Source organism: Chelmon rostratus, chromosome 16, assembly GCF_017976325.1.
Source record: "Chelmon rostratus isolate fCheRos1 chromosome 16, fCheRos1.pri, whole genome shotgun sequence".
NCBI classification, from domain to species: Eukaryota; Metazoa; Chordata; class Actinopteri; order Chaetodontiformes; family Chaetodontidae; genus Chelmon; species Chelmon rostratus.
Window position 1 is genome coordinate 15,116,853 of NC_055673.1, and position 26,369 is coordinate 15,143,221.

General features: G+C 41.5%; 1 protein-coding gene across 1 annotated transcript; it reads right to left on the minus strand.

Moving 5' to 3' along the window:
* Positions 1–573: 573 nt before the first annotated feature.
* Positions 574–25,364, minus strand: calcr (calcitonin receptor). Its single transcript, XM_041955454.1, has 21 exons — positions 25,320–25,364; positions 22,367–22,508; positions 21,925–22,032; positions 19,081–19,166; positions 18,833–18,989; positions 18,592–18,702; positions 18,384–18,496; positions 17,163–17,235; positions 16,885–16,995; positions 16,567–16,679; positions 16,037–16,202; positions 15,833–15,943; positions 15,536–15,648; positions 12,810–12,901; positions 10,156–10,282; positions 6,342–6,495; positions 5,470–5,530; positions 5,257–5,323; positions 4,950–5,168; positions 4,270–4,311; positions 574–795 (listed from the first exon to the last, which is right to left on the minus strand). The coding sequence occupies exons 1-21, from the start codon at positions 25,362–25,364 to the stop codon at positions 574–576; spliced, it is 2,433 nt and encodes an 810-aa protein (XP_041811388.1).
* Positions 25,365–26,369: the final 1,005 nt, after the last annotated feature.

The following is a 26,369-nucleotide window of genomic DNA, read 5'->3' on the forward strand; positions in this document are numbered from 1 at the left end:
AGCTTCCAGCACAGATTGTCTATTGGAATTTGACCTCTATCATGGCACATATGATCAGGTTTGTGAAGTTTGTCGTGTGTGTGCGTGTCCGCACCTTCATAGCTGTGACCAACATACAGTACCCTTTGGTATCTGCGAGGTTAGGAAGGATTGGTTTTTCTACTTCACCTAAAAAAAAATCACCATCATGATACGTCATGTCAGTCAGAACCAGTATCACCATCGCTGTCCCGTTCAGCAGCATCATCTCCAACAGGAGATGGCCAACATCACAGGCCCCCGTCACTGTGAGCGCGCTCACACAGGTTAGCAGCTTTAGGAAGTGACACATGTCGAAAAGCAGCTCTTGTCTCACGCCACAAGTTTTTGACATCAAAGTTCTCAAAAAGCAGCCGCAACAGCATTGCAAAGTAAAATCAGCCTTTTTGTAGCTGTTCTGTCTCCGTCCCGCTGAGCTCTTTATTTCCAGACCCGCGTTATCGTCCTGAGCTGAACAAACCTCTGTCTGAGGACGCGCCTCTGTTGCTCTTCTTAGCTTGTTCCCGACGCCACACTCCGTGTCCTCGGCGTGGCTCACGCGTACGTCTCTCCTGATTTTAACGCCACCAGTTCAGAGTCCTCCGCGTGGCGCCCGTTCAAGTGTTCGCTGTTGCAGTCGTGGTGGTACATGAAGGCGGGCACCTCGGTGATGGAGGTGGCCGTGTAGGACGTTGAACGCATTGAGCAGTGGTCCTTTCGCCTCTGACCCCACTGGGTTTTATACTGCATCCACTGTCTCTTCAGAGCTGCCTGCACCTGGACGACACACAAGCACAAGAGATGGTTCGTCATCACAGTCCGAATATTTGATGCCGTTTTTGTAGGTAATGTGGCAATCAAGCATGTTAAGGTTACATCTAAAGGTGGAAATGTGTTGTTTTGCATGGGATTCAAATGTGTTTTATAGTTTGTATACTTGTGTAAGTGTTTACTTTTTGTACTTGCATACTCCATCAGACTGTTTCTCAACATGAATGCAGCCACTTTGAGCTACTTTTTGAGTTCTTGGTTGTCAAAGTCACACGTCACGCACACTATTCCAAACTTTCGTCTGTTTTGCTTCTCAGCTCCCCTTTGACCACAAAATGATTCCACCAGACGCTCAAATTTACATGCGAATCAATACGCGGTTCCGGAGCCCATGTAAACACCATCTTGTGACAATATTAATTCAAGCTACGGTGATCTTAACTGATGCGAGCATAATTGCGGCAGCATATGGGGATCACTCAAATTTCAATCCTGTTAACAGATGCCAGTTAGGAGACGTAAACACCAAAGTCGCAGTTCTTGAAACAAAGCCAAGTTGCGTATGCCGATCATTACGTTGCATTATAAAAGGCAAGAGAGATGTAATCCATACTAAGGTATGCGTGAAATGTGTAATCATGTAATTATTTATTCATTCTCACAAACATCTGTCATCTACAAGCCTATAGCTTGACGGATGTGCACAGCCAAGACTTTGCAAGAACATTTACAAGAACTGGCACCAGGATTGTCCAAAAAGGGGCCATTGATGTTACTTTTCTCTACTGCATGTTCAACATCTTTCTCTGAGAGCATTAAACAAATCAGAAAATTCAGATTTTCACGCAACCATTTCGATGGAAAAGAGGAGCCCAGCACGGGCGTCTGCAGTCTTACATGAGTTTACATGATCTTGCAGCAACCATTTGACTTCAGTAAACACATTAATAAAAATCCATATTGAACCATTACAAAGAATTACAGACCATAATCCTTCTATTTACCCCGAACATGATCAGCATTTATGATGTTAGATTCAGCTATTTTACAAAACTCCCAACTTCAAACTTCTAAATCAGAAAATAAAGAAATGTCTTGAATATGGGACAGCTGCAAATGTTTTCAAAAAGCTCTACTCCTCTACTTCTTAATTCCTCTGTAAGATGGTTAGCCTTTCAAAAGTTTAGTAAACTTCAGGATGACAAAAACAAACTCAAACTCTTCCCCCTCCAGGAGCCTAAATGCCTCGCAGAACTCAGTGTTCCACATTTTGCGGCCTCTCCCTCACTTCGCCCACGTTATCAATAAGGCTGAACAAAAAGAGAGCAGCTCCTCGCGGCCGCCTGCTGCCTTCTCACATCAATCTGACGCAGTCAAACACTTCCTGTGTGAAATGAGTCGTGACCAGCATTTTGTTATTGGTGACATCTTCTTAACCTGCAGCTGTTTCACAGTGTCTCTGTTTGGTCAAAGGTACAGTGTGTAAGATAAGGCCACCTGTCCAAGGTCGCTCCGAATAAACAGAAAATCTTCGATGTTTGACAATTTTCCTTGATCATCGATTAACTGATTATCAAAAATGCTAATCCATTCGGCATGACGCACATACTGACTGAGTGACTGGATGAGAACTGGAGTGTGAACTTCTTAAAACCAGTAACCAGAGCAGATCCACCAGCAGTGCAACGCTAATCATTTGATTCTGTAACACCTCAATGTTACTTCAATCACTGCTGGTATTTTAACACACAAAGATCTAATTACATAAATGATGACACTAATTGTCATAATGAGTAAAAAGAGCAGCTTCCGTGTCGGACATCTTGCTTGATGTCACAAATACAGCATGAGAGCTGTTTGTCTCACTGACCTACGTTCACAATGGAAGCGCTGAAGAAACAAGGCAGGTCTGTGCAGTTTGGCTTTCAAATAAAAAAAACAGAATTGAAACCAGCCCCAGAAGCCTGTGCCCAGATTAGGGGAGCTGAGTTGGTCATTATGCGGGTGAAGCAAATAAACCCCCTCGTTCCCTTGTTGCAGTTGACCTTGTATCACGTAGAGAGGGGCTCGTCCTGCAGGCGTACGCTCTACACATTGTTTGTACTCTGTATGTATTGTGTACATCCTTTGAGAAGATGCTGTTGTGTTCTGGCTGTTCATGCATGAGTAAATACCTGACCTATTTTTCAGGCTGGATGTACAAAAACAAACAAACCCGACAATCTGCCAGACACCTCGTGCTGAGTATTTACATCTGCTGCTCTCTCAGTTTTTTTCTCGTCGTCTATACGGATAACAGATAATTCCACTGCACAATTTTACTTGTTAATTCTAGAAATATAATAAAAACACATTCATTTTAAACAGTGTAACAGCAATATTCACACTACCATAAACCTGCTAAATGCCTATTCAGCCTTACATTACGTATTGTTGGTGCTCTGCTTTGCAAAGACCCTGAGCTTGAAAGCGTCTGCCACACAATGAGCCCACGGAGCCGAAAGGTCTCCACAACACCATTAACCCCGCATCTCGGCTTTACTGGTAATCTTCGTTTAGAGAAGTGGCTGAGACAAGTTAAGGGTGCTCGCAGACAGACAGCTGCAGACAGACTTAGAAAGGCGGACAGGAGGACTTGAAAGGTGAGTCAATTTCCAGCTGGGCTTGGAAACCACGCAGTCATTTATAAACTGTGTCTTACTCCTCACCTGACATGACCCCTCAGCTTTTACTGCCACAGCACAAGACCGCTCCATGAGAGACGAGCAGCATGCTGCTTTATAACCTGCTACAATTGGGCTAATGACAAATGTAGTGTCTCTGTGACATTACAACTATTTTACTCAAGTATTCAAAGCCAAAACCCAACTTCAAGTTTGTGTTTGGGTCACCTCTTGATATGCTATCAGGTGCAGATGTTAGACGCCAGATATCTGACCTGGAAAAACAAAATATGAAAATGTTCTGCCTGATGGAGTCTGATGTCTCGTACTTAATGTCACAAGCAATGAATGGTTTTATTGCACCGTGAATGAACAGCTCCCAGACTAACATGTGCAGGTTAACCTTTATAAAAGGGCAATAGCTCCATGCAAACTACAACATTATGTTGTCACGCATGGTCCCAAAAACTGACTTTTCCAGGCTACAGTATTCTTAAAGGAACACATTTATGGGATTTTGTACTTTATAGCTCAGAGTTACATGAGAGGATTCATACCACTCTCACCGCTAAAGCTCTATTAAGCAAACTGATCCCATGATTCTAGCCTTATGCTAAGCTAAGATAAGAACTGTCTCCTTCTAGTTTCATATTTATCTTACAGACCTGAGCGTGGTATCCATATTCTCATCTTGGCAAAAAAAAAAAAAAGCAAATAAGTGCATAAATCCCTAAACTCTGTCTTTAACTTTACAAAACATTGTGCAGCAGCAGCACGCAGCAGGGAGGCCAAACACAAATACATGAACAGTGCTTACCTCTCCGTTGAAGAAGCAGAATATTGTTGCCACCAGTAATCCCTTAAAGAGAAAAGAAAGTGAATATTATCGGCACCTTTCTCTCTTTTTGTAAGAAAACAAAAATGGAATACAGAGCTATGCTGTCCCTATCTGGTAATGAATGAACTGACTGCCTACCTGGAAATTTCATGGCCTGCCTGCATGTTGTTTAATTAAGTGCCTAACTGGGAGTTAAATAAAGTTAATGGAGTGTCTAACTGGTTCTTTAAATGGTAAATCAACAGTGAATTGCATCAATCAATCACAACAATAACGAGGCAGAAAACAAGGTTTTAATGGGTGGAAACTTGCAAGCAAACCAAACATCTAAATCTCAAGCCTGATGAGACTCAAGGGAACTGACAAATGTGGGCTGGGTTTATGATCGCTTTTGCATGCATACTGAGAGTTCAGGGCTAGCAAATAAGTGTTACTATTATGTATTCAGTATTAAATGTGCATTGGTTAGAGTGCTTGCAGATATTTGTTTCCTTTCATTAATGACCACACATGCAAAATATCTCAACCCAAAGGGACACTGAAGCATCACTTCGTTCCCTTTTAATTCACTGTTGAACAACCTTTGAACTGAGCTCCTACCTGGTACTTTAATGGAAATCCTGATTGTTGTAGTGCCTTGCTGTCAGCTCAGTGCCTACCTGGTAGTGCATGAGTATGTGCATGATGTACTCGTAGACCTCCCCAGCTAGCCGGTTCTCCGGCCTCCAGGGGAAAATGACAAATTGTATTCCAAGCAGGGGCACCAGGATCAGGGTGGCTCTCACCGCCTTCATGTACATGTTGGACTCTGCCCGGTGTGTGTCTCTTAACTTGGTCACCAACACTCTTATAATATTTAGTAAGAAGAAGAGGTTCACCTGCAGAAAGTAGAAAAGCATATATATATGAAAAAACAAACACAATATATCCTATTATATACATAATATATTATATTAGCAGACTTACAAGAAGCGCTGCCACTATAGGACCATGGACCGCGTAGAGCAGATGGGTTTCCACACTCATCCAACAGCTACAGAGGGAAAAACATGTCAGTCAGTGCTGTCTGCTGCCCAGAATACACATGCAAAAACATGCACATCTATGTATCTGCACACACACGAGCACATAGGCAAACACCGCCTGTTTATTTGCAGAAGTTTCTGGAACATTACTCACTTGTCATCGAAATACTTTTTCCTTGCCACGGCGTGGATGGATGCAGGCACTAGGGGAAAGCCTTGGACAGAAAAAAGATGGCAGCCATATGAGGTCTTGAGTGAATTTAGTGAGATTCATTTGTCATTTACGCAACAGTGAAAGTGTGGTTAGCTTGGTCCGATGTTTTGTGGGCCCTCGACTTCCTCATCAAATAAATTATTACTTCACAAATATTGACTATATTCACGGAGAGGCTGAAACAAAGTGGATCAGCTTTGGCGTCCTCGCTGTAAACTTTCCAATCGTAATTTTATTGCTCCAACCCTAAAAACAGCACCACAAAGTTCATTTCATGTAGCAATCGAGTCTATAAAAACACACTAGAGGCTGCGCTCAACTTTGTGTTTTACTTTGCCTCTGGATAAAAACACACGTAACCGCTCTTTCAGACACCGCTGAGGCCCTGCAGCATGTCGGCCACAGATGGACCTGACTAACCGGCCCGCCTTCCATCCACACACACACACACACTCACACTCACGCAACAACAACAGGCTTCAAGGTTATCCTCCCATTTTTAATGATGACCATCCATTTAGTTCCATCGGCAACTTGTTTGACAGACTGCAGCCATTATTCCTGTTCTGAACAAGGTGAAAAACAGGATCGCACTCTGCGCTAAGCGACGGGAGGGCCAATAAAGCTGTCAGCATGTCCGGGTTGACATAGTGTTCTGTACGAGGATCGGGTGGATACGGGTTGAATTTTGGCTGTGATATGTGCTTTTCAGGGAATTTTAGAGCTGTGATTGAGTCCAGTGATGGCACAAAAACAGATACACAATAGAACAAATAGAAATAACACAGCAAATAGTGTTTGATCAAACTCACCCCATCCCAGGAGGTAGTACCAGTGCAGATGTTGCTCCTCTGCAAACACAGCCACCACAATGAGGGTGTGCAGATAGATGCCTTCACAGAGCATCCAGAAATAATTGCAGCCCAGCATGTACATGTGGAAGAAGTGTAGCACCTTACAGCCAACCTGCAGAGAGAGAGAGAGAGCCAAAACAGGAGTATTTATTTATTTATTCTGTTGTTGACTCTCGACATAAAACGATATTATTAAGATGATTCAATTTAAACACTCCTGACATCATCTCAGCAGGACACGAAAAAGATCTAAAAGGATGTTTCTGCACTCGTGGCACAAATTCATTAGCCAGTATTATGCTTTGCAGACTGAGAGGATGTTTATTTATTTAACCCCTCTGGAGGTGAGCTGACGTGGAATTGATGATTTTGCTTTGTGCTTTGAGTGTTCTTTGATTGTGTTTGTTCCACTTTGCCCAAGGAGGTGAGAGCAAGCCATGTTCTGCAAGTGCATAGCCGTACCTTATCCAGTGCAGTGCAGGTTTCTGTTCATGCATCCAGCACAGAGTGACGACAGCATGTCTCATTTTGAATTATTATTAAACTGTTATTATCATTTCTTGAAAGATCTGACTGATGACATATTATTATGCAAATCTTGTCAAACCACATTCTATTAATGCTATAATTACCAAGATGCTTATGGATGTACCATAAGCTGTAATTCTGCTAATGACTGCTTCACACTGGCCTCAGTGAACCTGACTGTACAGGCGTCTATTCAAAAAGTCCATAGAAATATCTGTTCTTCCACAAAAGTTAATAGTGAGTTAATTTCACATGGTCTTTTATGCAACTCTGGATTTTTTTTTTACTCATTTATTCTACTTTCTGTTGTTTCATACTGCTTAGTAAAAAACAAAATGTTCCCTCTCAGGCTTCTGACACCGTTGATCACATTTTGTTAAATAAGCTTTTTGTCATGTTTTGTTGATGCAGGTTATAACTGGCTGTTGCTGCAGGTGGTTTAAAATTATATCCAAAAATAGTTGATAGGGTGTCCCACAAAGATCAATATTAGGCCCCCCTGTATTTACCCTGATCGTACCTCAAGCCTGACTTCTAATAATTAATGGCCTCTAATTTAAAAGGTTTTTTTAAAACTACAAAAAGACTAAATGATTGCATTTCACAAGAGCATAAACTCTTGATGTACCTACTGCGATCCATGCGCTCAATGGAAAGCTAAATGATGAGGTACAGCATTTACAATATATTGAATTACAAAACCTCATTCAAAAACTATAATTATAATTGGATTCTTATATCAGAACAGAGCTTATTTCTCCTTTTAAAACAGGAAAAATTTGTATCTAACTAGTTTCAGGTAATATGATCCTTAATACTGCAATTTAATTAGAGTCAGATAGACTTGTTCTTCTGAGCTACTTTAAAGTTCTGCTTCCAGGTTATTAAAAAAATCCATTTTATAATTGTTTTAATTAGTGTTTGTAGTGATAGTTAGTCTGAATAAATAAATAAATGAAGCTTCACTTATTAATTACTGAATTCATTGTTTTCCCTGAAACACATAGTGCATATGCAGAATAGATGGAAGAAACCTTTGCATGAACATATGCACACTTTAAAATATCCACATTTCTGTGCAGAAAGAGAAAGAGCATGCATACGGTCACGGTTTCATTCAAAGATGTTGGCTTTGCTATTAACGGCTGCTCTCAGGGGTCTTCTTAGCTCAAAACAGCCATTCACGTCTAAACTTTTATCCATATGTCTCTCCCTCAATTTTCCTACATTTCCCTTTCCACTTGAGCAATATCCACTATAACAGACACGGACTTGTATCGGTGCACAGAGAATGAGGTCACTCAGTTTTCACAGATTCACAACTGTTTTGCATCGAAGCGCACCAAGGTTTGTGTAAAGTTACCGACAATGTTCTGGTTTGCAAATCAAGCTGCTATAGATCATGTAGATGTTTCTCATGTTGTGCAGCCTCCTCCCTGGTTTGACATAAGCTTTGGGGATTCACTCCCCCACACTGCTGGCAGGCTGAACCAGACTCTGTATCACCACACCAGAGAGAATACAAAGAGCTTGTTTTCTCTGCGAGAGCAAATCTCCACCACAATCCACCATTCCTAAATCACCAGCGCAGAAAACAGGCTCATAAGTCTCACTTTGGCAGCAGTAAATTTCAAAATGTTTCCCATGAGGCACACGTGAATCCCAACCAGTGGTGCTTGTGATTGCTTCTCCTCTTGAAAGGTCGGGCCACAGTGACCAATTTTGTTTTGACATGTTGTATCAAGTTAGCACAACTTGACAGTTCTATGTCGGAAAGTAACAAATTCAGCACGGACCTTTTTGACAAATGGGGAGGAGGCCCTGAACGCCAGCCATCGCACACACACACACACCAAAATATTTCCTCACATTGATGATGATGGCTGTCATTCCTGGCTGCTTCTTGGATACGTTCAGAGATGGGATGTGAATAAAGACGGCAGTCAGGGTGAGCCAGACATCAAACCCAAACCCAGCTGAACCTCCACTGTCTCCTGGATGTTTCTAGTACTTGGTCTGGCCAGAGGTGCTCCAGCTGAATGCAGACTGGGGATACTGGGATTGCATGCACTGGGAGCCAGTTTCTACAATCTGTTGTTTTTGTACTACTCTTCGATATCCGAAGTTCTTTTTTTTTATTTAGTTTTTGCACATTAACATATTGGGGCATGGAGGTTTTTAAAAGTAGGCATTATTCTGACAGTTTTTTATTAACTTGTATTTCTAGAGCCTGAATGTGATTAATTGTATTCAGCTCTGCATGAAAAGAAAGATATGATCCATATGATCCTGTCTTGGAGTTGGAAAAAACACTTTTAAGGAGCAGCAAGCACTGAGTTAACAGGCTTTTATTATTTTTATTTCCAAAAAGGAGTGGTTCTTGAAAAGTAACACATGAATTTATGTTTAGACCTGATAGTGAGACATTCCTGCGAGACAGATTTATCATCTCTACCAAAGCAGACCTCAGGGTTTCAAAGAATTCATATAATGCATTCAGTGCAGCTCCAAAACTCTGACAGGAGAATGTGGAAGAGAAAAAACTGTTGACCATGTGACAATGCAAACACATGGCACAGCGAGATGAAATACTAATCAGGATATACTTAAAAGTCTGAAAATACGGAGCAACTAGATTTAAATTTCACATCCTCACATTGCCTGACCTCGTAGAGCAAATGATTTTTTTTTCTCCTTTGCATTTGTTGGCTTTGCATAAATTATGAATACATTTGTATCTCATTTTAATACAGTGAAACTAATCCTCCCCCTCACGCTGTATTCTGCTAAAACTGCCCTCTTTAGCAATGCTAGCATCTTTCTCCTGGGAAGGAAGTGCCGTTTGGTCTGTCCGTCCATCATTTTGGTCCAGACTGAAACATCTCAACAAATGTTTGGACTATAAACTGTGGTTAAGACAGTTATGTTGCCCTTAGGATGCATTACAGAACCTTTGCTCCAAGAACTTTTCTGCTAGCGTCATTGCCAGGTCAAAAATGTAATTTGTTCAATACCTGCAAAGCTAAAGACATTTCCATCAGCCTCAGCAGTACTTTGTGCTAATTAGCATGCTAACATGCTAAACCAAGATGGCGAACACAGCAAATATAGTTATACCTGCTTAGCGTCAGCGTGCTAGCATGCTAGCATGCTAACCATAGCATTTAGCTACTCTCATAGTGATGGTAGCACGACTGTAACTATCATCTCTCTTCCACCTGCACTATGGCATGCATTTACTCACTGGGTTTCTGGCCACCACTTTGGGATTATTGACCACTGCTACGAGGTAGATGATGGTGAGGGCTGAATTGAGCACGTAGGAGCAGAAGAGGTTTTTGTGCAGTGTGATCCTTTGGCAGCTCAGACTCCTGTGTGAAGAGAGAGACGCCATGATTGAGTTTGTAACATGCTGACATTGCAGGACATGATGTGATGAAAAAAAAAAAAAACTACTGATGAAGTAAGCAGGGCAAAAAAACAAATCATGGCTGGCAGGTTAATAGTTTAATGAGGTTGTCAGATGTTGCCGGCACTGAAATATCAAACAGGCCTTTTGGGATCTCTCATCCAAGATCATTTTCTGTGGTTGGTAAAAAATCCCTGGGATCAATGAGCTGGATTGCCTCTAAATGCTCTGCACTGTACATGTTAGAAACCCTGTTAAATAATGCATAATGGATCCCGAGGGTGCTTCCTCATTACCTTGGCCGGCCACTCAGAAATAATAGCATAATGAAACGGTTGACAGGCAAAGTGAAAATAACTATTGGAATAAAAATGGTTGCGAGTCATTCATATCCAGTAGCTTTATTGTCGGTAATGGTTGAATAAAGTTTTAATTTCAGGGCACCAATCAAACACCCTGTTTGTTTGAAGCTGAGTGAAACCTTGCACCAAATGTATTTTGCAGGATATAGCCTCCTATAAAAATGTCCTCTACAGTATAAAAAGTTACATCCTTTCACTGCTTATGGCCAGTTTTATCTTTGATGAGTCATAAAAACCCAAGAGACCAATAAAAACAGGAAGAGCACTAAATTTCCTCAAGCCAGGACAAAACAGCACACACAACTGCAGGTTTTCACTGTCTGCAGCAGAAGCGACGGTTATTTCCAACAGAAAAAAACAGTCTTCCTTTAGTTCCAGACATAAAAGGAAGTGCAGGAGCTGCTGAATGCTTATATACAAGGAGCCTTTATCTGAAAGGCGACGTCAAAACACAGACTGAATCCTTACAGCAGTCATATGTCTTAACATCCTCAGGTCGGCCGTTCAACCACCTCTGTTTTTCCACGGCGCGCTGGAGTATTTTTAACTGGGAATCCTGACAGTGTTGACGTCGAGTTGTAAATAACAGAGTGCTGCAGCTGTACACCATCACATTCCACTGCAAGCTTCACATCTGGATCTTATAATACAGCATTAAGCCTCCAATATTTTAAGTGTTTTGGCAATAAATATGGCAAGCCATGGTTAAAAAGAATAAAGAAATAGAAGATTTTCTATGCTAATAACTTTCTTACTTTAGGGAGATCTTAATTTGTTAGGACTTTCATCGTGATGAATTGTGAATGTCACGCTGTGTATCTGAGTTAAGAGTTTGACTCTCAGCGGGTCATGAGGTTTTGCAGTAATGCACCTGCCCTAAACACGCCTGCTAGATTTATGAGTGTGCAGCAAACTGAGGGTCTCTTACAAGATCTGCTCTGGATAGCAGCTGCGTTTAGGAGGTCAACACCCTTCAACACATCAAATTTTACAACTGCACCACTCGAGAACAACTGGGCCAGAAAAGCAACATTTCCAAATATTGTTATGGAACATAAAATTATTTTTGCCCGCTTGGCTCCAGATTCTTCACAGATAAAACAATAAACCTCATTGTGCCATTAGAAATAATGTTGATTAAGTTATTTGCTTTCTGGAGATAATCTGTGAAGTTTAAACTTACACAGACTTCTGCACAGTCTGCTAACTTTATCTCAGGCTTAATTATTTCTAAATTTCACATTTGTTAGCTCTATATTACCCATCCATTCCTCTTTTCAACTTTGTTATTTTGAACTCTTATCTAATAGAATTTCAACAGCAGTATCTCAATTAAATGTGCACATCCCCCCTCTGGGATTAAGCAGTAAATTGGGATGAACTAACTTAATGAGTAATGCACTCAGGTGCGCCTTTCTAATAAGAGCAGAGCACCAACGCGTTCAGTGGACTTCACAGCTCTCCAGGTTTGAGTCTTAAATATCCATGAAATAAATGTGCAGGACAAGGGAAGCACTTTGGCATGAAATTAGCAGCGGTTAAGTTGTGTATAAATTACAGCCAGTGAAGCAGCAGGACTATTTTCAGTTTGATAGTCTGTGACAGCAGTGAAGATAGTAATAGTAGTGGTTTTCTGACTATTGTGCTAATGTCTTTAGATTGTGACGTGCCCCAGAGCAGCTCTATGAGTGAATAAACAATGAGCATGTTTGATTATATTATAAAATGTGACTGCAGCATCAACAGTCATTAACACTGAAACTTTTTGCTGTAGAGCTGTTAGATGCACTCTGCTGGTGTGGGCAGAGGAGGATTGAAAATTTTGCTGACGATGCGAGTAAGGCTGAGATCAAAGGACTGATGAGTAATGAAATGGCTCGGGGAGACTGTAGTGAACACCATCTGTGTGCCTGTCAGATACACTGATCACAGCGATGAGATGATCGAGCCTTTAAGGGCAAAGCTACCGCAGATTAATCACTGCAGAGCGCATCGGCCGTTTGCACCATGTTCACCATTCACTAACTTTGTAATGCTCACTATCAAAACAATAACTGCAACCTCAGCTAGATTCTCACGTTTTTAAATCTTATATGGAGGGAAAGAAAACAACATTGAAACCATTACCTGAAGTAGAAGAAGATGGCCAGAGAGATGAGCAGGGAGGCTATGGACAAAGCATGGCCCACAATTGCCATGTAAAAGAGGATGTAGGCTGACTGTAAAACAAACAGACGAACACGACTAATATCAATTAACATGTACATCAATACCACTTGGAAAAATCACAATTAGCTACAGTGAAGACATACAGAAGAAATGTGACTTAAAGGTGTCGCATGTTACACATTTTGTACTCAAATAAATGATAAATTGCCAGACAATTTTCCCCAAAGTGCAGTCTGTCAAAGCACCATTAATGTTACATTTTTCACAGCCATCAGGAGGGAATAACAAACCTTATATGACTTTTGCAAACAGGGTTTCATACATTTTGTTTTGTGTATCATTCCTATTTATTCACCGGCTTAGTCCTCTAAATATCAAGCCTGGTGACAAAGTTTTCTAACAGAGACGACACCGCAGCCACAAGATCACACATCACACAGCCACATCAGACAGGGTTTAAAGATCCCGCCGTTTCAGATGAACTGTTTCATTTAAACAACTTATTCTGAAGTCACTGAATTGTGAAACTGCTTTTTTCACACAGCTTCAGGTAGAACAGCAGATCAAGTTGAACTAGTGTGACAAATAGCTACTGGAAATGTACATCAGCTGGTATAACATTTGCCTTTTACTGATACAATGAATTTGAATAACTTAATTTGAATAAGTTGTATCAATGGATACAACTTATTTGAATAAGAGTGGGTGAGATATTAACTAGGGCTTGTTTAAAACTTGTCTGATTGTTCCCCTTTTGCAAAGCTGGTGGATAAAATATTAGTATGACAATAGGACCCAGGGTGAAGCAACAAAAAATGTTTGTAAGTTGTCTGTCTCTGAGCGAATCTTGTGAATTCCTTTGACCATCAGGGACAACTCTGACCTACAGGCATGAAACCAAACCACAACTAATTCAAGGAATGCTCGGCCAGATGATGCATAAATGAATGAATAAACAATGATAATCTGCTGTTGGTGACAGAGTCAGGGTCAATAAATCCAGAGAAATGTGGCAGAATCTCGCAAAGGGTAGAACACCATTTTTTCCACATCTCTCATTGATGGTGTGGTCCTTGCTCATAAAAGAAAGGATTAAAAGCTAAAGCTGGCATCAACTCAGTCTTATCAGAAGATCATTGAACGGTTATTTAGCCGTATTTCTCTTTGGGATCACACTGCTGAGGCTGTTTGTTCTCATAAGTTTCTTGAAACTGGGAGGCTGAGTCAGCAAAGATCAGGTTTCTGTGGTAAAAGATGGAACAACTGATTTCTGGTCCTGATCGATCAACAGACTATACTTCTCCCAGGTTTCCCGGGGAGTTTTGTTTACGAGTTGCCCGTATTTGCAAATGGTCATTTTCTCTGTTCCAGATGGGAGAGCAGAGTAGAGCTGTTGTTGTTGTTTTTTTAAATTTTCTTGTTATTCACTAATTGAAAAAAAAATTGGCAAAACCTGTTGTCAACAATATAGAGATTGACTAATCATCCGTATTAAAAATGGAAAAATCTTCAAGAGAAAAGCCACAATTTAAAAAAACAAAAACTACAAAGTGCAAAAATGTCTTAAAAGGCACTTATGGTTTGCAGTGCAAATGTTGGTTTTGATCAACATTTGGTGTGAAGAGAAATTTGGCACAGTGTAGTTTTATACGGTCAGCCACTTGCTGCTTGTAGACAGAGTTAGAAAAATGCATAAAAAATGACAAAAACACTTTCAATCGTCCCATATTCAGTCAGTTAGGACGTTCATGACCTCCTGCATCACAGCTGAAAGGTGCAGAAAAAAAAGTAAAAATCTAAATGTTGAGAGATGCTAAATTTAAGATTGTAAGAGTGGCGGAGTAGGAACGTGACGTCAGAGTGACAAAATCAACCTGTAGCAAACAGTCCAACAGGTACGGTGTGACAGTTTACTGAAGCAGGGATAATATTGATTCAATCGTATAACTAATCATAAATGAATTGCAGTGCTGATTAAAACTCATGTGAGAAAAAAACTATCCAAAAATCTTGATTAGTGTGTCTTTGATGTCCCTTCTGGGTTTAAAAATACTGGATTGAGTCCTGTGGTGTCCTGGTCTGGTTTCAACGTGGGAAACTTTGTTAGAGGGTTGGTGCAGCAGCCTGGTGCTGTGGATGATAAGAGGGCTGTTAATATCTGATGGTGTCAACTTGAGATTTGCAGGGAGACTCCTCAGTCCAGGCCCTTGTTTTCTTACGACTGGAGAACCTGAGAGGGAATAGCTTGATGGTTTTGTTCCAATGAAAACAAAGTCTGTTTGAACGATACGAAACCTGCTTTACCTGCCTTGCTTCCTCTGAGATATGAACTCTACTATGCACCAAACTAGTGTGCAGCGTTGAATGTCAGATTTTCTTTTGGACTCTCACCTGACTCAGGTGTGATCGCTCCCTGTGTATTTAGATACTACTTTCCATCCCTAAATATTTCTGTGGAGCTCAGTATAGGAGAGCAACGTGTCTTGGAAACAAAATGCCTCTTAATAATGGTGTCTGGTACAATATTTATGAGCAACTGCATCAGAACTACATATTTCCAGTTTCCACACTCCACATACCAGAGGACTCCATGTGAAAAATGAAAAAATTATGCTGACCCATCACGCTGTGGCCACCATGTAATACATCCATGATAGCAGGCTACTTTATCCTAAATGAATTACCTTCAACTTTGCACTAGTGTTTTCATTGCAGAGAGTGTAGTTGGACCAAGTCCTGTTGGTGTCCGGGTGGCGAAACCACTGCCCGTCCTCCCCACAGTACTTAGTGGCCTTTTCTGAAAGTAATAATTAAGTAATAAATACAAATTTTTCAACAATATTCTTCAAATCCATACAGTTGTGTCCATACATTTAGATTCTGTAAGCCTTGGTAAATAATTCATCCTCAAAGCAATTAATATTTCATAGTTCTTGAAGAACACCTTTGAAAGAGCAAGACTTTTGAGTCCTACTGCTCACCTGTGGGGTCAAAGTCGACAAAATAATTGGGGCAGTTTTGAGAGGTGTAGGTCCCCGCTGGAGTATCGTCCCAACACAGCCAGCCATCCCAGTTACGGCTGCAGTACAGACCTGTGACACCGACGAGGCAGCAGAGAAAGTTAACCACCCGCAGAAGGGCCGTAACAGAAGGCTGCGATGAGTCTCAGTGGATCTTGCCGCTACCTGATTTGTTGTACGGTAGATCTCGATTCATTTTCTCGAAGCATTTGTACTGGCTGTCGAGGATTTTCTTAGTCACGACTTCCTGCTCTTCTGGGTTAACTATGGGACTGACCGTGGCCTCGGCAGCGGGCTCTACCTCAGCGTCTCCTGAGGGCTGTGTGGCTGCCTTCATTTTATTGAGGTCAACGTCGTGCACGCACACACACACACACGCACACACACACACACATAGAGTGACGATCAAGCAGGACTCACAACTATAAGACATTTGTGGAGAGGTGGAGTGTTTTCCTGCATCTCTTTGGTTGACAGCCTCTATGTGAGGCTTACCCCTGTGAAGCCTGTGCTACTGTACGATCCTGTACACGGTCTGAGGTTTTGTGGAAGCTGCATAGATGCTACTTTATAATCACAGAAGAAGCCAAACGTCCTGAACTTGCAGGAAAACCCAGCAGTTCTGGAAAGCCTAGTTACCAAGAACATCTATTTATGTTAATCTTTCTGATGAATAGCTGTTACATAAACATTACCTTGAACTTCTCCTTACTGTTGACAGCACAGAGTGTGTAGTTTGTCCAAGTCATGCTGCTCTCTGGATGGCGAAACCACTGTCCGTCTTCTCCACAGTACTTAGTTGCCTTTTCTGAAAATAACAATTATGTGCTAAATAAACAGTCCTCCTCTATAAATCTCTACAACTGTGTCTATAAACCTTAGTCCCATTAAATTTTGGTAAATAATTCATCCTTGAAGCAATGACTGTTTTCTAGTCCTCAGTAGAGGATCAGCTGAGTTGAACAAGATATCAGAAGCCCTTTAGAGCAGAACTCTTGAGTTTCACCGCTCACCTGACGGGTCAAAGTTAGAAAAATAATCAGGGCAGTTTTGGGAGGCGTAGGTTCCTGCTTGAGTGTTGTCCCAGCACAACCAGCCATCCCAGTTACGACTGCAGTGCAGACCTGCGACAACAGCATAGGCACAAAACATGATTAGAAATGTTCTCGGGCCTCTTGTTCGTATGCTCGTCAAACATGAAAGCTCCAATAACGGAGCGATCAGGCTGACGGCCAATGAAAGCATCTGACAGCAGAGTTGCACAGTGAGTTTCAGTCAACAGTATCAGTACCTGATTTGTTAAAAGGTGGATCTCGATTTATTTTCAGGAGGCATTTGTATTCATTCTCAAGCATTTTCAGTTTCTGTGAAAAAAAAAAAAAAACATTACAGAAAACATTATGAAGACAAACTGAGGATTAACCAGAAGTATGGCTCAACTCCCGACCATTATCAACACCGATCAACAATAATCTGTGGCGGCCATTTGTGGTCCGACCCGCAAATGTTTGAGAAGTTTAATCTCCTCAGAAGAGGGCAGCAAAAAAAAGGAGGCTGCAGTCTCACTTTGACGTGAAATCATGTCTAACACTGGAGGTGAACTTGTTTCTGCTCAAACCAAAAACCACAGGTGTAATTTCAGTTGAAAGGTGTTTTCAAAACCACGTCTCCATTGATAGCATGAAATAATATGTTGTTCCCACAAGTTAACAAGTTGTCACATGATAGCTGCACCAGGTATGATTATAATGTCGCTCAGCAAGTTTGTTACCACATAAGTCACCTTTATAAAGGGTTTAAAAAGTTGCAACAAATAGTTTTAGTGTTTTTTTGGCCCAGTTGAAGCAAAAACAACTTTTGGGTTCACAGGTTGTTGCGCCAACAGTCAGTTCATAGTAATTAACAGGGGAAGGCATTGAAAGGCAGTAACAAAACTTCATTTGTTGTTGAGCTTGAAAGACTTGTTGCAAAGACAGATGGAGGTGGTGTGGACAGACCACACGGAGACACCAGCTCGTGCTATAGTGAGGACATGTGATCCCTCACCAGCTTCCCACCCACCAACACTGCTGAGTCTGGCCGGTGGGGCTGAGCCGCAAGCGCTGCTGGTCTCTGCAGTGATGGACAAATGCTTTTCCCTTTACCACCAGGCACTTCAATCAGTGGGCTATTAAAACTTATTTAAGTAACGATATCAAAAGCTACACACCTGCTCTACATCTATGCAAAGTGTACTTTTAAATACAAAACTATACTTGACTTGTACTTCTATTGTTCGGTACAGAACTGTTCCGCTACTGTACATGCCATTATCTTTATACTGCTCTGACACATGTCTGTTGAAGGTTTGAGGTTTGAGCAGAGGAAGCTAAGTACGTATTTTATAGTTGTGGAAAAGGCGTCATGTCCTTCACTTGCAGGGAGGCCCAGCAGTACTGGTGAGCACCTGTATGCAAAAACTGTGCAATATGTCCACAAAGTAGTTTATCACATCAACAATATGGTACATTACCCTCAGCCTCTTCTCATGGGTGGTTGCACAGAGTGTATAGTTGGTCCAAATCCTCTTGGCCTCTGGATGGTGAAACCACTGACCATCCTCTGCACAGTACTTTGCTGCCTTTTCTGAAAAGAACCGTTATGTGATAAAGTCCAGAAAACAGAGGATTAAAGGAGAATTCATCATGAGAGGGTAATGATAAGGGTCTCCCTGCTCTCACCTGTGGGGTCAAAGTCGCTGAAATATTCAGGGCAGTTTTGGGAGGCGTAGGTTCCCGCTGCAGTGTCGTCCCAGCACAGCCAGCCATCCCAGTTACGGCTGCAGTACAGACCTGCACCACCCAGCAAAAACAACAGCGAATGTTTACAGGCCTCTCGTTCCTAAGTTTATCCAACATGAAAACTCATCATGTGGAAATAGGGTCGATATGAAACAGCAACATCTGTTGACAGTATCAGTACCTGGTTTGCTATAAGGTGGATCCTGCTTCATTTTCTCTGAGCATTTCTTTTCCTTCTCGAGGATAATTTCCATAACGCTGGCTTTTTCGGTGTTGACCCCTGTGGCGTCTGTGGTGGGCTCTCCTGGAGCGTCCCTTAAAAAATGGAGGACTTCCCTCTGAGAAAGATCAACATACTAATTAGCGTCAGAGTAACTGAGGCTAGCTTCATCTCAGTCTTGCATTGCTTACAGGGAAACAGCCAAATACCTCTAATTTGTTCTCAGAAGCTGGCTTGCACGTGAACCCAGCCTGGACCCAGTTCCCCCGTTCATCACAATATTTGGTCACTTTTTCTGTAAAGGAAAAAAAATATCAATCACAGATCATCCTGAAAGCTTAATATGTTGTATCGAATTACTTATAAGCACATTATTGCTTCTGTTTGACGTTGGTGTCCAGCAGAGAATCTCTGTATTCTTTGGCCCTGTCTTTGTTTTTTAGCAGTAGTATGTTGGCATCATCCAAACACATAAATCGGACCCCGGATCTTGGCATTACCGAACAGCTGCGGTTAATTCAACTTGGCATGCATCATCAAACGTTATGTCAAAGAGAAAATTCCCTCTTTGGAGTAATTTTCTGGCAAACTCTCAAATGTCGGGCTTAAAACCACATGTACTGCCGAGCCATGACTGGGCTAAGAATGAGATCACGTTGTTCCTGACAACAACAACCGTAGCCGGACTGCCTAGTCTTCTCTGACAGCTCATCAACTGTTCAACAGCCGCTTCCAACTGTATGTCTCCCCCGAAGCCTCGTATCAGCAGCATCAGCTTTCAAACAAGGAGCCATGAGGGGACTCTTAGCGTCACAGGCATTTTGGGAAGATCCTTTACGAGCCCTCTCTTACAAAAACACCTTCTCTCTCTTCTCATTCATATTCTCGCTCCCCATCCATCTCCCTGACTCTGACTTCTCTGTCTTTTGTCGTAATCCCTCTTCTATTTGCTCCTCTTTCTTTTCGTATATACCCTATATTCTCCTCTGCCCTGTCCCTCACCTCCCCTCTCTCCATCACACCGCATCCCCTAAATCAGACACGACTTATCTCTGGATCTCTTCAACAGAGACTGTTGAGCCTCGCATTCCTCACAATGTAAAAACAGCTCATTCTGCAGTGACTTTACGTCAATCCAAGCATTTAGCGTGCTTGCGTAATCAATTTCCACAATCAATTTTCATATAAATAAATGTCAGTTTTCTGTCAGTCTGACAGAATTTATTAGATGGTTTACACTGTATCCAGTATATAAATCTCTCATATTAGTTGTCATTTACACACACTGTTGTGAAAGTCTTCCTTCATCGCAGCATACAGAAGCTGCAGTGATTTTTTCTTGATGAGGAGCCTGCTGCTGCTTTGAGCTAAATGCTAATGTTAACTTGCTAACATACTCACAAAAGAAGTGCTAACATGCCAGTAAGTTAATGTAATGTTTACACGTATATGTATAAAACATATTAAGCACTGAACGCAAAGTAGCTGAGACTGATGGGAAAGTCATCAGTTTTAGATATTTGGTCATAAACTAAAAGTTCTGACTTGATGATGGCGCTAAATGAAAAGTCAAGCATTTGCCAAAGTAATTAGGCCTACAATTTATGTCGAGAGGGGAACATTTGTCTCTACAAATTTCATGGCAATCAGTGCAATAATTTTTCCCCTCAAAACCAAAAATATGCGCCCTGGTGGCATTAAAGGAAAAGTCAAGGGATCATAGAGATTATTAGGCTACATCTTCTGGAAACTATTATTTTTTAAACTAAATTTGGTGTCAAAGATATTTTACAGCACAGGGGGAAATTTGGATCTGCTGGTGGTGCTAATTGAAGTATTTAGGGCTCTGGGCACCATGAATATTTGTACCAAATGACATCTGATAGTTGTTGAGATATTTCAGTCAGGACCAAAGTGGTGGACTGAACAACAGATCATGAACTCCCAGATGGCACAGTGCTGATTGGCACAAGAAGGGCACAAGCAGCACAGCAGAGTATTTGGCAGGTTGTCACTTTTTGTCATGATTGATCATGAAATCTTCATTTAAATATGGAAATACCAGAAACAGAATTGCTTTATTTGCCAAATGTACGCAGGAAATTCACTTGGTGTTACAGCGCAGTGAAATGAGAATGTTAAAAGTTAAAAGGTTAAGTTAAAAAGTTAAAGAAATGATATACAGGAGATATAATGAATACTAAAGAAATATCTGCTCACTGCTCACCATAAATCATATCTGCTTGGGACATGTTGCACAAAAAGTAATCACATTATGCACTTAAGTCGGACACACTTGCATCAAGGAGTTGGCCATTTATAGTGAATTGTTCTGTATTGTGGTTAGATTTGGTGGGAAAGGCTCGGCTGCTGGAGGGAGCAGAAGAACTGCAAAGAATCTGAGCTAATCCCTCCTTAATAAACAAGCGGACATTCAATCTGAGTTAAATAAACACTACCAAAATTATACGCAGGGAGTAGGTTCGGGTGGTGGAGCAGCAGAATTCTAGTGGTCATGTTGTGTACCTGCTTTGCTTTCATTGGACGTTACTGGTCAGCTGGTATCTGGAGCCAGTGGTTGTGTGAAATCATGTATGAAAAAGCTGATGCCAGTTAATACAAACACAACCTCAGTGCTCTGACTCAACTAACACTTTGCTCCGTTCTAATAATTTCTTATTGAAAGTGTCCTCACTTTCACTACATGTTAAAACCATCTTTAATATGATTTTATTGTTATCTGCAGGTCTTGAATAATGAGCCAGTCTAATAATGAACCAACTGTGTGCTGACTTTCTCATGGAAATATCTGGTAAAATCAAAAAGGGTGCCTAAAATATTAATTAAATCCTGCAAGCGTCCTGAAGCTAAGTTCACGCAATCAGCCGCATGACCTTTGAGCTTCATCACACACCGACGATTGGATGGCTGTCTGAGCTGCCTGCTGACCTGGAATTAAGAAGTTATGCAGAAAACCCTCTCGGTTTCCCACCACTCTTGATTCAGCGAGCCTGTTGCTGTGGATTGGGGTGAGAAGCGTGTATCTCTCTTACCAGTTGGGTCCAGGTCAGGGTGATCTGGACAGTATTGTGTTACAGATGTCCCGGCACGTGTCTCATCCCAGCACAAGAAGCCATCCCAAATACGTCCACAGAACGCACCTCAACAAAGGAAACAAGTGTAATGACTATTCTGGGTTATTACCAACACACATTGTCTGCGTCTTTAGCTGTTTATGGTGTAAGTATGTGTCGGAGCAATATCTTTTTTCTTCAGCCTTGAAAGCCATTATAACCCCACACCTTCTACTCCAAAAGCCCTTTCAGGTCAGTTGCAATTATACCACTGCTGGCAACACTGCCATTACCTTGAACAAGAACAACAATAGTGTTCTGATTCCAGTCCACTGCCTTACAACATTATTACGCCTCTGATGCTCTCCCAGAGAAAATCCATTTGGCCTTAAGAGGCCGTAAAATGATTTGAGCTTCTCACCAGTTCTGTTCTCTTGGTGGTCTTTGTTGGACAGCTGAAGACACTTGAATTGACCCTGGCTCACCGCCTGTTCCTCCGTCATACTCTGTCCAGGCCTGAGCCAAGGGTCTGAGGTTGACTCAGCGCCTGCCGTCACCCTGCGCTGTGGAGACACCACAACACCAAAGGTGAGAGGAAGGGGGGAAGAAAGCATGTTTTATACTGACTTGGAACGCAGTATGTGTCGATAGAGAGTTGTGTGGGTCTGATCTACTACTGGGTCTTCGAAGTTGATCTGATGACGATCTCACTCTGCTTTGAAATTCTACTCACTGACTATTCACCCAACTCATTAAAGTGTGTTTGGGAGCTCACGAAAGTTAAGCAGCTGATTTTTTTCCAAGTGAATCTTATCTTGGCTCTATTGTTTGTATTTGGAGGTAGCATTAAGGATGAAGAGGCCTGCCTGTGCGAAATGCTGATTTTGATAATGCTGCTCACTGAAGGATAAAGATCCCATTTTGCTGCGACTTATCTTGCAAATTTTTTGGCTGAAAATTAAGCCTCTCAGAGTGCCAGACTCATGCACTTGCATTCTCTGAATTATGTGGGGATTTTTAATACGTTGCCCGGGAGATTGTCTGCACATGTCTTATCACAATTGAGATGCAAACCTCCTACCTCTGCCTCTTTGTGGAGGGAAAAGGAATTCTCATAAGGCCAAAATACCTTCCTTACCTGTCTGATAAAAGCTTGTAAAAGACAAAACACTTAAGAAAAAACAGTGACTTTTGTGAGAATGCTGATGTCCCATGTAGCAGTTTAGCAGCCGTACATATGATGTCACTCCAAACATTGAAGTAAATGACGTCATACATACGACCACCAGGCCACCACCAATATCAACAGATGAGCTGAACAAAAAATGAGAAAAAAGTCTTCTTTCATCTCAAGGCCTTTGCTCACCTACTGCAATCCATTCCTCTTCCTGAATCAACACAACACGACTCAAAAAAAAGGGAAGAAAACATAAAGCAGAACATCGTAGATTCATCAGGCATAAAACATTTGGCAGGGATACTCCACGACCTCCAGGACCTCCATGTCAAGCTTGATGCTGAACAGCAAAGGAAACAGTAAACTTCATTTTGCACTGACGCTGAAGAATAGTGGACAAAATGTGTTTTGTTTTCAAAGGGGACAGAGAGACTCATGAAAGACTGTTTCTGCAGTACAAGCTTTAAAAAAATACCAAACTGAACACGTCCCCCTGTGTTCAGCCTGTTGGTACAAAATGAATATTGTCTCTGCACTTTCCAGAATTTAGAGCAAAGGTGTTGAAAACACCATTTATTATGGAAGCCTCATTAAGCCAATGGTGCACAGTAATCTGTAAAGAGAGCTGCAAGTCCATCAAAAGGACACTTTTGCCTGTCACAAGCAAGTGACACAACATATAATGCCCAAATGTGTCACCCCTACATGATTTGTCTAGTGTTAACATCTTTGAGTGATGGTTGCAACATCCCCATTAAGCTAATTGAAGTAATTTGTCAGTGGAGCACACGGTAAATATGACTCAACCCTCCCTTCTGATTTGAAATCAGATGGTACGTGCCTCAGTTTAAGGTTTTACATTTGGTGGGCACAAACCATCGATGCTCCTTCCAACAGTCCCAACACCCTGCCTATAAGCTCAGGATTCACAGACAGGCATATGCTTTATGCTTCAATAAATGTTTGGGCTTGTGACACATTATAGTGGGAATGTGTAGAACTCGACATGTTGATGCATTGAATTGTGAACGGGACAGAAGGAATACATATAGAATTTTAAGTGGAATAGGCAGAGACTCTTATTTGGAAGGGCACAAATGAACGCTTGAGGTTTTAAATTTCAATTTTTTTCCTATGCATGTGTTTTGAATCTATTTTTATGGGCAAGGGTGCACATAATTGGTTCGCAGGTCTGCATGCGTGACAACATAATCAGAAATACCTAACTTTTAGTTGTTCCAAAGGGATCCTTTGTGCACCAGGCAGCAACTGATTGGGTTATTGAATGGACAGCATCCTGATTGAGATAAATTTGGGTGGACACTAAATAGTTTGCACTGTGAAGCTGCTACAATCCAGCAGATAGCAGTAATATAACTCTTAAGAATGCCAACCACCATAGTACTGAACAGAAGGAGAAGACATGTCATTGGTCATCAACACATGTCTTGTCTAGAGGCGTTTCTTGTCAACACATTTGATCCGATGAAGTAACCTACTGTGAGAGATGTTCAAAAAAACCCAATGGACATAAAGTGGGCAATTTAGAGTTCTTCCACGAACAAAGAAACAGAAACAGGTAAAATGAATAACATCTCATGCATCATCTACATAAAAGAGTAAGGATGAGATATCGAGAACAGACCCACGCAGTCACAGATCACATATCCTCCCTTTCAGGTCATTCAAGTTTAAAATGAACAAGCTGAGCTAATTATAAACTATAATTATTAATTATAAAGGCAGAGTGAGAATTAATCAAGAGATTTTTCTTTTCTTTTTCGTTTTTTGCTGAGAAAAGAAAACCACCGGACCACAGCATATTACATGGCCATGTAATGAAAATGGAATCCTGTGTTAAAACACATGCGCACAGAATACATAATGGGCCAAAAGAGCTGGTTCTCAAACTGTGGGGCGTGCGGGGGGCATAGAGCCAGTACAGGGGGGCTGTGGATGACCAGAGTGAAACTAAGTTGAATGCAAAAGATTTATTTAGGGAACATAAACAAACAGCAAATTGCTGTTACTATCGTACTGACCCTAATTTGCTGCTTCCTCTGTTATTGTTAGATCGATAAAAATTGTGGCGTGTGGGGCATGCATTTCTTTTTAAGCTTCTGAAGGGGGGCATGACAGAAAAGTTTTGAGAGCCGCTGCCTTAAAGCACTCCTTGAATTCAAATATGAGAACTTACCACCAGGAGAAACCAAAGGATCCAAAGGGAGCCGACTAACATCATATCTTCCTCTCACAGGCAAATCTCTGGAGAGGGAAAAGAGAACGACAAGTTACAGCGATCAGAAAACAAGTCTGCTGCCGTGAAAGTGACTGAACAAACATATGACTCTTTCAAATCAGGACTACAGCCTCTCCAGGGTACAGCAACAGAAATCATTAATCTGAAATGCAAAACACTGCAGCAGAAGTACTGCAGTTAATGACATGCCACACTTTTCCTCTGTGTGTGTGTTTGTGTCCGAGAGATAGAAAAAGGTGTAGCCATCAATATATGAACCAACAGCATGGAAGAGTAACGTTACACCGTGTGAGCTAAAGGCCCAAGAAAAAGCACGAGACGGAGGCTAAAATAGTCGATGGCCATTAATCATCTTGTGCCGATCCTCCGCTCCTGCGGGGCGACGGCTGCACATCTCTCAGTTCAGTAACTGAGTGAATGTGAGATTAAAATTCACTTCAGGTCTCTTTGCTTTGGCTCGCGCAGTCCCTGTTGGAAGCCCATCACTCCGCATGTTTGAACAGTTAGGACGACCTACCGGTTGTTCCCCACAAGCCACAGTGGCCCGGGGGGCAGGCTTTTCAGCAGATAGACGTGCATGAGCAAGCCCTGTATAAGTCACTGTGAAAGGTTAGCAGGATTGATCGTATTTGTTTTGGCTCTCAGACGGACACTGATGGTAGTCTACTTAGCATTTGGATGACAAATAAACCTGGAAATCCATCTGCAAAGAATTTAAGGTTAGGAGTGCTGATCTCTGACCAGGCATCCCTTGAAATTTCCTTCAAATTTATCATTTATGAGTTCTTGAAATACAAAACTAACACTGTAATTGATGGTAGATGTGAGGGTGATTCTTATCATTAATACTAGTCACAGATGTCGTCTGTCCTAAATCCAGTCTCTATAAAGAGACTTCTACTTCTCTGTACCAGGCTAAAATATAGACCTTCCTGCTGTCTCTCTATTCTAATAATCTATTAGATGATTGATAGAATATTAATCAGC

What these genes read in the sequence shown, in the direction of transcription:
- calcr (XM_041955454.1), bottom strand. Translation starts at nt 25,364, where the DNA reads ATGATGTTAGTCGGCTCCCTTTGGATCCTTTGGTTTCTCCTGGTG. An exon ending in TCCACCTTATAGCAAACCAG is followed by an intron (nt 18,703 to 18,832) that starts GTACTGATACTG and finishes TGGGTGGTGCAG; the next exon opens with GTCTGTACTGCAGCCGTAAC. An exon ending in TTCTAACTTTGACCCGTCAG is followed by an intron (nt 16,680 to 16,884) that starts GTGAGCGGTGAA and finishes TGTTATTTTCAG; the next exon opens with AAAAGGCAACTAAGTACTGT.